We start from the raw sequence: 15,988 nt of genomic DNA, 5'->3' as shown, positions 1-15,988 counted from the left end.
ACCGGATATGCGTGCTTTCCACTCTATAGAAAAATAGTCATGGTCATCGCATTTGCGTGTCGTAGTGCAAACCGCATTATCGGTCGCTTTTTTATCCGAAAAAAATCTATTTATACAAGATAGATTCTATTTATGTTTCTTTACACAAGATATTGTATTTTTTTTATAATTATCATTTAATGCGTATTTATTAGAGATTAAACTATCGACTAATACCATCATCACACAATATGTGGCATTTAATAAAATAATAAATATTTTTTTGATAACGGTATGTATATGTTTATTTAAATTAATATCGAATTTTAATATTAAAAGATTTCTTAAAAAAATTCTTTTAAATATTAAGATAATTATGGTAATATTAGAGTAAGAGTCATTATTATTATTCATATTGAACAACAATAATAATTGTTCTGAGTATTAATTATTTTACTTTTTTAATTATTTGCTTATGCCATTATAAATTATTCGTATACAATACATTTGTACGTACTTGTGCATCAAACAAAATTGCTATTATTATATTTATTATTATCCTTATTTACTACATTAATTTGCTATTATTATATTTGCTATAATTCGCTATTAGAAAGTCATTGACGTGGAATATGCAAATTTATCATCGAAACATAAGATTTGAATCGCCATTGAATGTTCAGCTTTTCGCGCCAGTGGTGTGAGAAATGGGGAAAGGCGTGCGCGAGTACAGAGTCGTACAGAGAGATGTCGCGCATCCCCCACCATCCTTCGTGGATGGTGGGAGAAAGAAGAGGAGGGGATAATCGGAACGCGCGCGCCGGGCGCTCGCTCAAGCCCGCCAGTAGTTCGGCGAAGCTCGGGAGGTTAGGTTGCGGACCGCGAGTGTTCCCCGCGAGTGCTCGGCGCACCGCGACGGTCGTCGACGGACGTCGGCAGCGGATACGCGGGCGCGAGATCGTCGTCGAGAATAGGCGAGTAGTAGTTTATCTTCTCCCCCCGTATCCCGTCGTTTTCTCGCTCGCGGGCGAGCGTTCGCCGCGGGAGCAGGCGGTCAAAGTCGATCGTTCTCGTCGTCGTCGCAGTAACGGGGGCGAGCCTCTCTCGCTACACCCCCTCGCTTCAACCCCCGCGCCATCGTCTCTCATCCCTTTTCAACGGCGTCTCATCGTCGGTGCAGTCGGCTGTACCGCGTCGTCGGCTTTTACGTCGTTCGTGTGTGTAACATCGCACCTGTCGTACCTGTCAATACGCAGCTCCGAACGGAGGTGAAGATAAGCCAACACCGTGTGTTCCCGGCCTAGTGACCTGACCTTGGATCGGCCCGACCAGGTATGTTACTTATGTTTATTTATGCCTGTCGCGCGATCGTTTGCGGAGGAAGACAGAGAGCTATATTTCTCTTTTATTGACGTTCGATATATCGCGATGATGTTCGATTTGGTTAAAGCGGCACGCTGCTAATTCGGGGTGCTTAACACGCGTACGTGTTACAGATAAGAGGATTTGGAGCTTGTTTGATTAGTTAGACTGAAGTTGCTCCGAATGATCGATATCTATACATCTTCACGCGGTTTCTCGATTGGTTAAATGAACCGTCATGTACATTGATGTGGAATAGCATTTCTGTTATTGCGAGTCTCCTTGCGGCGATTATAGAATGATTGTTTAATCGAAATTAAATTGGAAAACTTTTCATGTATCTAAAGCAAAAGTTTTCTCTTTATGTAGAAATTATATCTTTCTTTTAACTCGTGTTACGCGCGACGACCACACACAGTACGATTCGTGCATAAAATATATCTGAAAAGTTTACTCGGAGCGAGAGAACGCAAGAATTCTTCGGTTAATGAGTATTATTAACTATGTATATGTTTGCAATTAAATTCTTTCCGTTTGTCCGTTATCACGCAAAGCCCGTTAGCGAAGCTATTTAACCGTCGCCCCCCACCGAGCGTCGTGTCTGACTCGACGCTCCGTCGTCTACTGCTGTAGTTACAAGGGAACGTTTCTACTACTAACAATCATTAATCTCTAGCCACGCAAAATATCGTTTCTCGCATAGACAGACGGTCATTTTGCCGTATGTGAGTAAAATAATGAGAAAATTGACGACAATATATTATATATTTTAAACACGCACACACATGTGATTTTATACAATTAGAAATTTGAAATTTAAAAAGTTTATTGTTCTTTGCAATGTCGAGTAACTACCTTCTTTTTTATAATATTTCTGATAATATTTTTCTATTTTTTTTTAATCTATCTTATCATTCTTTACGATGTACAATTATCTTCTTTTTTTTCTATTTAATAATAATAATATTTTTTATTTTTTTTTTTTTTAACACATTGTTATGTATAAGATTTACAAAAGAATTTTCACACTCGAGATTAATCGCGAGTTAAATAAATTAAACGACATCATACATGAATTGTATTATTTTCTTTCTTTTCTCTAATATAATATTTCTCTATCTTTTTTTATCTATTGTTATGTGTAAGATTTACAATATGGAATTTTAAAATGTTTCTACACTCGGGAATTAATCACGAGTTGAATAAGTTAAATGATGTAACACACAAATTATATAATAATACATCGCGTGCGCGCCGAAAGGTTTTATTCAATTTATTTTCGCGTTGCTCCTATTTCGCGACAAGTTGCGAAGTGTCGTTGCAGCAGGTCGATGGCAAGTGTCCAAATGCCAAGCGGAACAAGCGTACGTAATCTTACAACATCAATTTTAATTATCTAGTTTGATTCCTTCATCTAGAAGTCATTATTTGCTCGATACAAACTGTTGCACGCGTGCGACGTTCAATAAATTCCTTCCGATTAACTCTAATAATAAGTAGTGAACAGTATTTTGAAAATGAAGAACAGAAATCTAATTTAAAAATATATACTAACGAAAATTGAAATTCCAACACCAAAAAGGATGCTGATCATGCTGAATGAATGAAAATTATAAAGAATGTTTATTTACATAAGTATTTATTTTTTATTACATTTTTTTTATTTTTTCATTTTCTTATTTTTTACACACACACACACACACACACACACATCTTTTATGTATATATATATATATATATATATATATATATATATATATATAATAAATATAATAAGAAAATAAAAAAATAAAAAATAAAAGAAAATACTTAATACTTGTAAACAAACATGTCGTGTAATTTTCACTCATCCAGCATAACTCCTTTTTGGTATTGGGATCTCAATTTCCGTCAGTATATTATTAGAATATATATTCTATGTTTTTTAATCTTATTGTTAAATAAAAATCGCCATATTATATTTTAGTTAATAATCCTTTCTTTATCTTGACACTCGTAATATTTGACGCAATCGCATTCGAAAGATTTTCGAATTATCATTTATACAATGATTTCCGATTGACTTTAAGTGGTAAACAGTATTTTCAAATAAGAAACAGAAATCTAATTACAAAAATGTACTATTAGGAATTAAAATTTTAAAGTTTTTCTCATATCCTTTAAATTAATTTTTAAAAAGCAACGGAGCATTTATGTTATGAAATTCTTATATAGTAAATCGAGTAGCAGCAAGTAATTCTACAAATGTTTTTAGTTTTTATTCTTCCATTATTCTATAATCAAAATGAATTTTCTCATATCAATCGAAATTTGCGTGTTACATTTTTACGCCCGAAAATGAAATGGAAAGTTACTTTTCGATTTAATCTCGCGACGCGGCTGATATAATCATCGCGGTATGCAAAAAGCAAATCATCATTCGTTCTTTATTATTCTCAAAATAAATTGCAATCATTTATGTATCCTGCATTTTTTAATTTGATTGTTAGATAAAGATCGCCATATTATACTTCAGTGAATAATTCTTTCTTTATCTTGACACTCGTAACATTTGACGTAATCGCGTTCGAAAGATTTCGAATTATCATTTACACAGTGAATTTCGATTGACTTTAAGTGATAAACGGTATTTTCAAATAAGGTACAGAAATCTAATTTCAAGAATGTAGAAATTAAAATTTAAAAATTTTTCTCATATCCTTTAAATTAACTTTTAAAAAGAAAAGGAGCGTTTATGTTATGAAATTCTTAGTAACTGAATAGCAGCAGCAAATTTTTTTAGTTTTTGTTCTTTCATTATTCTGCAGTCAAAATTAATTTTCTCGTACCAATTGAAACTTGCGTGCTAAATTTTTACGTTCGAAAATATGATGGGAAGTTAAACTCGCGACGCGGCTGATAAAATCGCGGGATGCGAAAATCACCAGTATTCGTTTTCAAAAGTAACTTGCAATCGTCCATGTAATCTGTGTTTTTTTAATCTCATTACTGGATAAAGATCGCCATATTATATTCCACTGAGTAATCTTTTCTTTATCTTAACACTTGTAATATTTAGCGAAATCGCGTTCGAAAGATTTTTGAATTATCGTTTACACGGTGATTTTCGATTGACTAAGTGATAAAAGTATTTTCAAATGAGGAACACAAATAAAATTTCAGGAATATATTATTAGGAATTAAAATTTTAAAGTTTCTCTCATATTTTTTAAATTAATTTTTAAAAAGCAAAGGAGCGTTTATGTCATGAAATTCTTATATAATATAATATAATCGGGTAACGCAAGTAAATTCACAATTTTTTTTAGTTTTTATTCTTCTTTCATTCTACAATTAAAATTAAAATTAAAATTTTCTCGTATTAATCGGAAAGATTTCTGAATTGTTATTTACTTAAAATGAAGGAAACAAGTATGCCGTGCGGACATATGTCTTGATAAAGTTTCTTTTGTTCTTTATAATAATTAAACGCAATTTCCACCCGTCCGGTTTCGAACACAATTCTGGCATGTGGCGCTGAAGCAAAGTCCACTGGAGCAATAATGTAGTTGCTTCTCACCATTTACGCATTGATAGTATTCACTGCAAGTGTTGTTGATTTCATAAGATAACTTAATCGATGGATAGCCATCCTTCTCATTTCCGGGACACTCGGTACAACCGGCCTCCCACGGCCAGTCACAATTCTGTGTCCATTTATTGAAATGCAAAATTATCTCTTTTCCCTCGTTGTTTATATAACGACAATCAAACAAATATTTTATACCCCAAGAACACTTGTAGAACTTTGTGCAATCGGTTTCATGCGCCAGATGAACTGTGTCATTTGTGTCCCGACTTGGACATTTTGTGGGAATTTTATTATCCCAAATAGATTGAGATTTATCGAAACCCTCGTTTGCGATAACGATGTACCAAGATGCCACGAAGACGATGGCGATTACGTGTATTACGTGCATTGCTATATCAAACGAAAATTAGGTCAAGCACATCAATGATATCATCGTAATTCAATGGGGAGTGTATCAATTAATATAAATTTTAATTTTAATAAAAAAGATTTTGCGAAGTATAATATTAGTGTCTCGATCGCTTATCTCTTTTTAATAGCTTATTATGAAAATATCTTAAGTATTTCAACAATTACCTTTCATCGTCTATTCAATCCGTATCTGAGGAGAAGAAAATGTCTCGTTCGTTAGTCGATCTGTTTAAATGTGTGACTGACTAAAGTCGGGCGAATTAACTCTATAAATACGCATCATCTTATCGCGAAACACGATTATCTATATTGTACATCTCTTTTTATCTTCCGAGAAGATTCTAGAGAAGATAACTAGAAAAATGTTTGCCACAAGTGTTTTATCATTATGATTAAATATTTTTTAATAAATATAATCGGACAATTGATTATTGGAATTCACGTGAAATTGATACGAGAAAATAATCGGAAATCGCGACGGATGTGTTCGTTTGATCTTTGACGCGAGGGGACCGCTTCTTACCGCTGTCTTTGTGCTCGTCTCTCGCCATCACGCGGAAGCATTAATTAACAGTTGGTATTTTACCAGATACCACGAGTCCGCGTGTCGAGCTGCCATGCTATTAGAGTATCGTCCCACAAATCATGTAAACTAGTTTACTGTTCGAGCTCCGTACCGGTGGAAATTACAGCAGTTGCCGTGTCGTACTGTCCGGAGAATTATTCACGCATGAATGTGTACTTTTTCCTTTTCATACATTTGTGATTTTAAGAGCAATACAACGTTGAAAAATTGCTATCGCTACAGCTTGTTGATAGATAAAAATCGTTATATTTTTAGCGATGATCGGTAAAAATATACACAATTTGCGCAATCGAATTACAAATTAATGTCGTCAAACACAGAAGTAAATTGCATTCGCATTTCTATTAAATGTCTATCCATTATTTGTTATTTTATTAGCCTATTATTATTTCAACGAATTTGCATTACGCGAGTGCACTTTATTATTCTACGAGCACGGTTGTTAAACTAAACTACGCGGTATTTGCATGTGAAAATTTCCATATCTATAATTCTCTATATTATCTTGCGAAGAATTGTGATATACTGACTGCTAGTTATGAAAATTATTAAATTTGTATGATGCGAGAGTAGAAGAAATTTATTTCGTCGAAAGAAGATTATATAAAACTAAGAACACGCATTTCTTATTCGACGTATTCCTTTCGCAATCTCGTTTCTGTGAAACAAACTGAACAATCGATTCACTCGGATATCGATCTTCGTTTAAATCCCGCATTGCATGAGCTATTGTCGTAAGAGAATTGCAAACACGACATCGATAATTCCAGCGGTATCATTCTTTTTCCTTCCTGAAAGAATAGAAATTTCCGGAATTTCGAACCTATGGCTCTTGGAGGGTTTATTAACAACGATTCCTTATCGAAAATATTCTCCCTTTTTCGATTACGTCGCATGTTACTAAATTTTTCATCGGCTGATAGTAAGATCGATAAATTCGCTCGAAAATATGCGAAAGAGCTCTCTTGAAACAAAAGTCGAAAAAGGAGGTTAATGCTTTTTCCGAGCTCTCACAATGTCATCATATACGTTGGACGTTCGCGTCATTTGTAAGATGGGTGGTCATGAAGGGGGAGGAGCGGGAAGGCGGGAGGGTAAGGTTTTAAAGAGTTTAAAGGGACGAAGAGAGAAAGAGAGAAAAGATGAGTCACCAAGTATCAGGGAATATTTAAACTTTGGACGAAGCTTTTTCGAAAGCATCAGCCTCGAAGTTACCAGTACGTGATATGCGATCATGATGACGATATAAAAGTAAACTTTGTTCCGATCGAACGCGGAGACCTTCTAGTGATCTTCGAGTACTAAAAGCGTGCGTGTAAATGCAGTGTGCTCAAAGTTATAAGACAGGGCTTTTACACTTTCTTCTTTTTCCAAAGCCGGAAGGAAAGTAAGGAAAGAATGTTTTAATAAATATATATATATATATATATATATATATACATATATACACAAATCATTTAAATAATATTTAATAATTGCAACACATGAAAAAGAGAATGTTATTTTGATTTTTATTGCAGTAAAAAAATTGTAAATGAAATAGTAAACAATATTGAACGTTAATAAAAACGCGTTTGACAACTTTAACGGGCAGTGCGAGGAATTGTATCAATCATCTATTTTGACAATCTTGATTAAAGCACTCTCAAGTTTCGCGAAAAACTTTGCAATTTATATCGCTGTACTCTGTTCCTTCCTCCGTAATTTATTGATGACAGAATAATCTGGAATTTCCTGGACTTGTATTACGAAACTCAAGTATTTGTTGTTCTCATCCAATAATTATTCTTCATGCATTAAATATTTAATACATCATTAGCAGTTTATTAGCGCATTAAAAATACAATAAATCTGTCTTACTATTTATTTAATCTTCGAAATATCGCGTATAATTTCAACACTGACGTTTCACAAAAATTTTGAGAGAACTATTTTGACAGAACTATTTTGACAGAACTATTTTGACAGAACTATTTTGACAGAACTATTTGGACAGAATTATTTTGACAGAATTATTTTGACAGAACATATACTTTACATTCCTTTTTTCTCGAGAAAAAATTCTTAAAATATTTAAATTCAACGATAGTAGAATACTACTATCGGAAAATTGTACTTTCGATTCTTCTTGAACTCTGACCCGTAAAAAGTCCTGACCAGTCTTGTGCCGAAGCGCGTTCTTTTTCTGTTCACCGTACACGACGGTGTCCGTTGAAGTGAACGACATCCAGGTCGGTCGGAAACGCGGTAAATCCTTCGATTTCTTAGCAAAGCCTTTTGCGAGATGCCGCACCATATAATTCGCAAAAAATTTGTCCGCCTTTTCGATACGACTTTATGTCCTGACGCGAACTCATCTTAATTTTCAACGTTTCATCAAAGAGAAATTCATTTTATGCGCTCACTAGAAAAATACATTTTTATGTGATTTCACATCGAAAAGTTTGAGTGAAATTTTGTCCAGTCAACTCTAATAGTGTGAAATATCCTTAACTGGCGAGCAAAACTAAGTTATTGTTTATCGTACACTCTAAATAAAATAAAATGAACCTTTTAAGAATTTGGTGTGCAACCCGTTATATCTTAATATGAAAGAATGATAAATGGCAATTTAAGAACAACGGTAAGCGCGGATAATAAAATTAACATTTTAAGCACCACTTAAAAATTTGACAATTACTGCGTGTCTTTTAAGAAGCCTCACACATACGCAACCTACGTAGCTAGAGGATTAAGAGCTGTAGACCAAGGACAGGTGCGAAATAGCGAATTTCTGCGAAATGGTACATTTACGATAAGGATATTAAAAGTCTCTCGTTGATCAATTAGAGAATAACTGGGAAAAATGCCGCTAGCTATCTCGCAGTCAGAATATAGTACCGCAGCCTTTTAGGAGCGTTGCGTGTAGCGTGTCCTATTTTCCTCATAATAAGATACCGTCTCTCGCAGTGTAGTACGTTTCTTGCTTCGTTACCAGCAATTTCCGCATAGCAGCCGCAAGTTGGGACGCGCCTTGCGAATCGTAAAGCGGCGCACGTCGCGCAAGCACATCGTGATTCAGCTACCAGAATCAATTTTTAACGCACTGTGCGTTCTCCCTTTTTCTTTCTCTCTTCGCCCTGTCCTTTTTAGTTCTGGATTTTTCTCTTGCGGTATGATAAACATTTTCAACGTATATAGAATGATGATGAATCGTAACTTTAATGACGAAGGTAGAACAGCTGCTTAACCAGAGAAAAAAATTTCACCTCCATCGCTCTTAAGTTTATTATATGTTCAAAGGAAAAAGCTCGAATCCGATAACGGATCGAGAATGCTTTATCAATGGAGAGTAATTTTGTACCACATAATGCCATTATTGCTGTAGATTATTACATTATTAATGTATTCAATTTTTGAATTAGCCATTTTCGTATTATGTCTAAATTGCATCACAGCTCAGAATATCTGATATTTTGACGTCTTCAAACATTTAGCAGATGTGAGAAATTAAAGTTAAAAAAAGAAGGGTAGATATTAATAAAAAGCTAAAAAATATATGACAGGTTAGACATTAATAAAAATAAAATTTTGTATTTCTTAATCATGATTTAGAATAACTATTTGATATTTTGACGTCTTCAACTATTTAGTAAATATGAAAAGTTAAACATAAAACTAAAAAATATATGATAGGTTATAGACATTAATAAAAATATAATTTTATATTTCTTGATTCACATGATGAACGAATATCTAATAACGATAAGCGGCTATAATTCATCATTTATTCAATAATTTCGATTCTATGCGGTAATCAAAGCGAGTCCGATAGCTTTAAATCAATGTCGTGTTCAACATTAAATGCGAGTCACAAAGAACGCTTATGACATTACATATAACGTAGAGAAGAGTGTTGAATCTTTTATTAATGATAATCAATTGGAATATTTTTTACGTAATATACATTTATTGTCTTTTTACGACGCGATTATTGATCGTGTCATTTTGCGCTTCGTTTTCTTTTATCAACGATATTTTTTTTTACTTTATTACTTTATTGCACCGTCGTGACTTCTCTCTTTTGGCGAGCTTCGCGTGTGAACCGTGATAATACACTGCTTAGCATAATTTTTGTCAAGAAACAAGTAGAAACCCCGCATTGAACGAAAATGACCTAATTTTATTTCGACAAAGATAACAATTTCTAGGAGGGTTTATTTTCTAGCGGTACTCTTGAAAAATGCAAGTAATCTCCGTAAATAGATTTCTGATAGGTGGATAGGAATAAGGTTTCTCTGATAAAAACATTTATCGGCAAAATGTTACTTGCATTTTCCATTGCCCTGAATTATTTATGGAGATTTATGTCGCGGCACCAATATTTTACAGAGTTAAAGCTCCCGATGCGATACATTAGCTTCTATATGTTTAAATTGTCGGATATTTTACGAAACTTCCTGGCACATACGAACTTTCCAAATGCCGTTTACACGCGATGCATTCATTCCCCGTATATATGGCACAACACCTGACCGTCTCTAAAACGCACCGACAAATGGCGAATTAAAATCACAGTTTGTCTTTGATATTTAATGTTGAACTTTCATTGAATGTTGAACTGATTGATGTTCATTGAAACATTGAAAATTTTTCTGCGCAAGTCGAATTGACTACAAACAGTCGCTCGTGTATTTGAAATTTCCGAATTTATTTTATTGTATTATATTACGTCATATAATCGTTTCGAAAGTAGCACATTCGCGACTCGTAATCAGCGGATTTATAAGGCGCTTAAATTTGTACAAATCGAAGATAATTTTTGAATTTTTTTTTTATCTTAAATACAGCGTCCAAATGTTCTGGCCACTTTGAGATTTTATAGGAAATTTAATTCAGAACAAAAAGTTCTTTATAAACATGGGTCGAAAAATGCTTCTTTAAAAAGTTAGTGCCTAAAATAAATCTCTGAAATCACGGTTATTTCATATATTTTTCCAAATATCAGGGAAAATATGCGTTTTTTAACAAGAAGCATCGAAATAAAAATTGTAGGGAATTAAAATATCTTTTAAATAAAATCAAAATGATTGTAGTACATTTCATAGGTTTTGAAATATTCAGTTTCAAATATATACAAAAAAATGTTTTTTCGGTTACCGACGATAGAGCTTTTTTCCGCTTTTCTTTTCATCCTTTTATGGTGATTGGTATAAACAATGCAGAAAAGTAAAATTTTTTTTAGTAGAATAATCATTAAGTAAGATAAACATTAAAAATTAGCTAAGACCATAACAACATAAATGAAGAGTATTTTTAAAAAGCATGTTACATGGTTTTTTTTTTTAAATTTGATTATATGTTTCTGACATCCCTTAATTGCTCCTTTTGTTCTTTCTAATTATTATTTTCTTTATCTTGCTTATCTTCGCTCGCGTCAATATGTCAAATATCTCTTTTTATTCGCACCACGATACGTTTTTTGTCTTTTTGCCTCGAACTGATTGTCTCGATCTTGCACGAGAGAATTCTACTCTTGATGATTCTCGTTACATAAATATGTCGAACATCGTCACCGCAGAGTTACGTTAAGTAGAACGGCACAGAGACTCGCAGTCCCCGAAGCATCTCGGAATCAACTCCTTATTAAGCTTTTGCCCATTTCGTAGATATTCAACAAGCGTATACATAATTTGCAGCGAGCTGCAATGGTAAAGGTTCAAGATATGACGAATAATTCAACGCTAACATGCCGTGCAATTTGTCTTCCATTGTGTACACGATTTATCTTTTGCACGTGACTTTATACTTAATAGTCTTGGGTGTCTACTTATATACGCGAACATATATATATTGCAACATCATATTTAATTATCCAATTAGTAAGTTGCCTCATTTTGACATCATGATTTTCATCGTGTCTCGCGCGATCGCGAAATTTCATCCTTCGCGATTTATTTATTCGAGTGTTTTTTTTTTTTCTCTCTTTGAAAAAACTCTCAAAGAAGTCTGAAACATCGTAAACTGCGTAACTGTAGAATAAAGAGCGCGAACGTTTGTTTGCGGTGAAACACGACTGCGTGTTTAAGGCAGGCATACAACGCGAATGGGAAACACAAGCATCGAGTTGCAGTTTCTTCTTATCTAATCCATTAAACTCGATATTGCCGTAGATCGTAGAATCGACCCGGAAAGAATAGGAAACACACAAAAGAGAGAGAGAGAGAGAGAGAACCGCCGGCGGCTACGCACGTGCCTACGTGTGCGAACGGGCGGGAATCATTGCTACGTAGAAAGAAGGAAAAAAAGTCCCGATGTTATACGGTGAAACATCAGGATACGGGTGGGATTTGTAGGTAAAATATGACGTGATATCTCTCGTGTGTCGGATGAGGGAGAAACTGCCCGCGGCTTTCTTCGAGAAACTCCCTCGTCGTGATAACGTGGAAGTTGGAGGCGAACACAGAAGCGGCTTCTGTCCCGCCGATAGTTCTGTCCGTCTGTTCGCGGATATTCGAGACCCAATTCTTGGTCCTTTATGTATATGTATATATATTACGTCTCCTTTTTTCCATTTCTTTTTACACCCTCGAATGATCGAGCACGCTCGCGTGCCCGACGTATATGTGAATTCGAGACTTACTACGCAAACAGCCATTGAAAAAAAAAAAAAAATAGGATATCGACGGGCCTTCTTTTATGTAGGACATTTCGCACACAGAAATACCGGAGAATGTCGAGAGGGAAAAGAAAAAAAAAAAATTCCGGACTACAGTCTAACGCGTCGCGTGCTTGGTTCGGGCACAGAAAATCATGTGATCGCCGACAAAAAAAAAGTGTGTAAGTGTGACTCAGCTGTTCCGTAAAGAGTCGCGTGTTACGCGATCAGATGTCTTATTATAGGTGTCCATGCAGTTGGACGGCATGCAATAATTACGCGATTATGCGCGCGACGCGGTTGACGTTCATTATTTATCGGTCAATCCACGAAAGAAAGTTTTTCAACAGGTTATAAATAATGCGCCGCGACAACGCCCGTTTCTATAACAATGCCGGCACGCCAGCTGATTATTTCGCTATTATTTTCACGCCAACCGGGCGCTTTAACGTCATTCGTCGGGACTATGAATCGCCGAAGGGGGCTCGCGGCAATTTTCTACGAGCGTATTACGCGTACTTATAACATAAAAGCCCGAGAATTTTCTTCTCCTACGTACGTGAAAATTGTCTCTGTGCGCGTTAAATTTGTCACACATTTTTTTCCTTTCTTCAAGCTGTCACAAATATGTTTATAACAGCATTATATTACAGCGTATTCCGAGAGCCATCGTTCCTCGTTCTATGAATACAAAGAAAAATGTATTTTTTCATATTTTCTTATATTTTTCGGACGTATCCGCAGAGAAGCGTATATGTTACGAGTTTCGGTAAATATCGCGCAAACTAACGATGTTAGCCTAGCTGCTCGGACATATGTAATACGATTATTTGCTGTATAAAACTGCAACTTTTGTTTAGACTTCGTTTTCTATCTGAATACGCGCAATATACATGTGACAGAGAGAGAGAGAGAGAGAGAGAGACCTGATAATCTTATTCGCGGGAAAATATCAATTCCCACAACCATCCGCATTTCACGCTACTACGCTGATACATATAATAATTTTATCCACGTATCCGTGACGCGGCAATTAATTCGCGTGTGACAATGATTGAAGTCATTAATTTTCAATTGGTCTAATCGAGCGATTACACATTAATCGTGGCTTTATTAATTAATCATGGAATCCAAGGATAACGGGGAATCGGAAGAGCGTCATCCTTGGATGAGTTACGAGCCAATTGTAATGTTTATGCTAATTTGCGATATCACGCATCGAGGGTGACATTAAATATGCGTTTGTTGTACTTCAGGAAATTTAACGATAAGCAGTCGTGTGTGAATAAAAGAAAATTATCGGAGTATGTGAGCGATGGAGAAATTTTATTTCTACATAAGGGGTGAGTAACCGCGAAATTAATATTTTAAAAAAAAGGATAAAAATTTACGAGACAATGACACCCGTACCGAGCCACTGTACCGAGAGCTCGTTTCGAGCAGAAAAATTCTCGGCAGCTTTTCGCTAGACTTGCCGCTATTCCTTCATCTCGCCGACGCCGACCTCTATCCCCGTTCCAATTTGCTCGGAAAATGTTTTTCCTCGTGCCGTGACTCGAAACCGCGAACGGGAACGACTGGGAAATTGTAAGAACGTCTTCGCTCGCTCGCGCGCTCCTTCGGACAAGACGAGACGATCTTTTTCCCTTCCGATTTTTCCGACATATATTTTCATTCGCTTGATTTTGAGATCTGAATTCTCGATTATTGACGCAAACGTCGAATAAAAAAAAAGTTAGAAATTACAAAAAGAATGTTTATGTTTAACTTGAGCCAGATGTAACGAAATATTATATCAAGGCTATATTGATTTGGCGACAGTCTCGACCTAACATTCATCTTGTATACTAGTCTAACATACATATAAACACATACATATGTATCTTACATATATACTTGTAAGAGTGAAACTTCGTGAATTTAAAAAATTAGAGATCGGAGGAAAACCAGAGCTAAAAAAATTAAGTACCTATAATCAAATATCGAAATGATACAAAATATTTCGATATTTATTATTTATGTATACATAAATAGTTGGTTGAAATGAATAGAGAAAGTGATTGTGCTTTTACATTTCGCAAATTAACTGTTCAATGCTCTTTCTTATCTATACCAGAGTCGAAAGCATAACAATCTCTCCGCATAATATTACGTTTACGTAATATTATCGTTAATAATAAAAAATGTCTCTCATCCTATAACTTTATACATGCTATGTATAATTATTAGTAGCAATATTAGTCATATATATACTCATTCTCTACCTCTTGGAAGATTCGTGTTTCTGTGAAGACACCACAGTTACACATTTTAATTCGAGGAGAGTTCAATACATCACATGTACAAGATGAGAGATATTCGTCGAACTAAGAATGTAAATTGATTTTAAATAAAAAAATTATCATCTTTAAATATCTATTTTACAAATTAAATTTAAATAATTATAATTAATTATATATAAATTAAATATAATTTAAATTATTATTAATTAAATATAAATTTCATTTAAATATAATATCTTTTTTTATATCTTAAATAAATTTTGATATGAAAATTACCCCGCTGAAGAAAATCAGATGACGGCAAATACTAGTTAGTCAGGTGGTTCGGATAAAACAATAGATTCGTCTTGGGAATCAGACGGACGAACGATCGAAAGACTAAGAATCTGGATAGTAGAATTACGCCTTCGAATCCACACGACGAATATAGTTGACATTTGAACCTAATTGAATCTAGTATTGAATCTAATAGTATTGGTGACAGCTAGACTAAATTGCGAAGAGCCAAAACAAGTAGAGAATTGCGTTCGCATCTAATTTGTGTCAGGCCACCGCAATTCTTGTTAGGGGATAATTTTTAGTTGTAGGTTGGAAGAGAGAGGATCCAATAACACGAATTGAGCACGATCGACATTGTTAGCAACCACTCAATATGAGAGCAAATTTGCTGAGTTTGCCGAAAATGGCACGTGTCTAATGTCTCCCTTCTTATTGTTAGTTACATAACTTTCCCCCTTCTTTCATTAAGCATTCTCCTCTTTCTCTTCTACTTCTTTATCTTCATCTCCATTCTCCTCTTTTTTTCTATTTTTTGTCTTTTTATTTTTCTCCTCTACTGGCCTCTTGATTTCCTTGATATCGCGTTTCGCGTCCGCGGATGCCTTGTCATTCTCCGTCACCTTCTCGACCTCGTCGACCTCATTATTTTCCTTAGTGCTCATTTTAGTTAACTCGGCAACTTGTACTCGTCGATCCAGAAAGATTTGCAATTTTGCGATTTGTACCGAAATGTGAAAGAACGTCGACGGTGTATATATACGTAATTCTCTCACGACATCAATTTCCGCAGAATATTTTAATTTAATTTAATTTAATTTAATTTTCTTCTTATATTTTCTTATTATATTTTCTTATTTATATTTTTTTATTATATTTTCTTT

At 34.7% G+C, this 15,988-nt stretch overlaps 2 protein-coding genes across 2 annotated transcripts in view; one reads left to right on the top strand and one right to left on the bottom strand.

Annotated features, from left to right (window-relative positions):
* The first annotated feature begins 839 nt into the window (after window positions 1-839).
* The window catches only part of LOC126851572 (heparan sulfate glucosamine 3-O-sulfotransferase 5), a 35,491-nt gene continuing 20,342 nt past the window's right edge, over window positions 840-15,988 (top strand). Inside the window, exon 1 of the mRNA XM_050595674.1 lies at window positions 840-1,311. The gene's annotated coding sequence lies outside the window, so the exon portion shown is untranslated. The remainder of the gene's footprint in view (window positions 1,312-15,988) is intronic.
* On the bottom strand, window positions 4,633-5,582 carry LOC126851586 (protein obstructor-E-like). The gene is made up of 2 exons (XM_050595701.1): window positions 5,489-5,582; window positions 4,633-5,302 (listed from the first exon to the last, which is right to left on the bottom strand). The coding sequence occupies exons 1-2, from the start codon at window positions 5,493-5,495 to the stop codon at window positions 4,806-4,808; spliced, it is 504 nt and encodes a 167-aa protein (XP_050451658.1). The 5' UTR covers window positions 5,496-5,582; the 3' UTR covers window positions 4,633-4,805.

Source organism: Cataglyphis hispanica, chromosome 8, assembly GCF_021464435.1.
Source record: "Cataglyphis hispanica isolate Lineage 1 chromosome 8, ULB_Chis1_1.0, whole genome shotgun sequence".
NCBI lineage: Eukaryota > Metazoa > Arthropoda > Insecta > Hymenoptera > Formicidae > Cataglyphis > Cataglyphis hispanica.
This window is presented reverse-complemented; position numbering and strand designations above follow the sequence as displayed.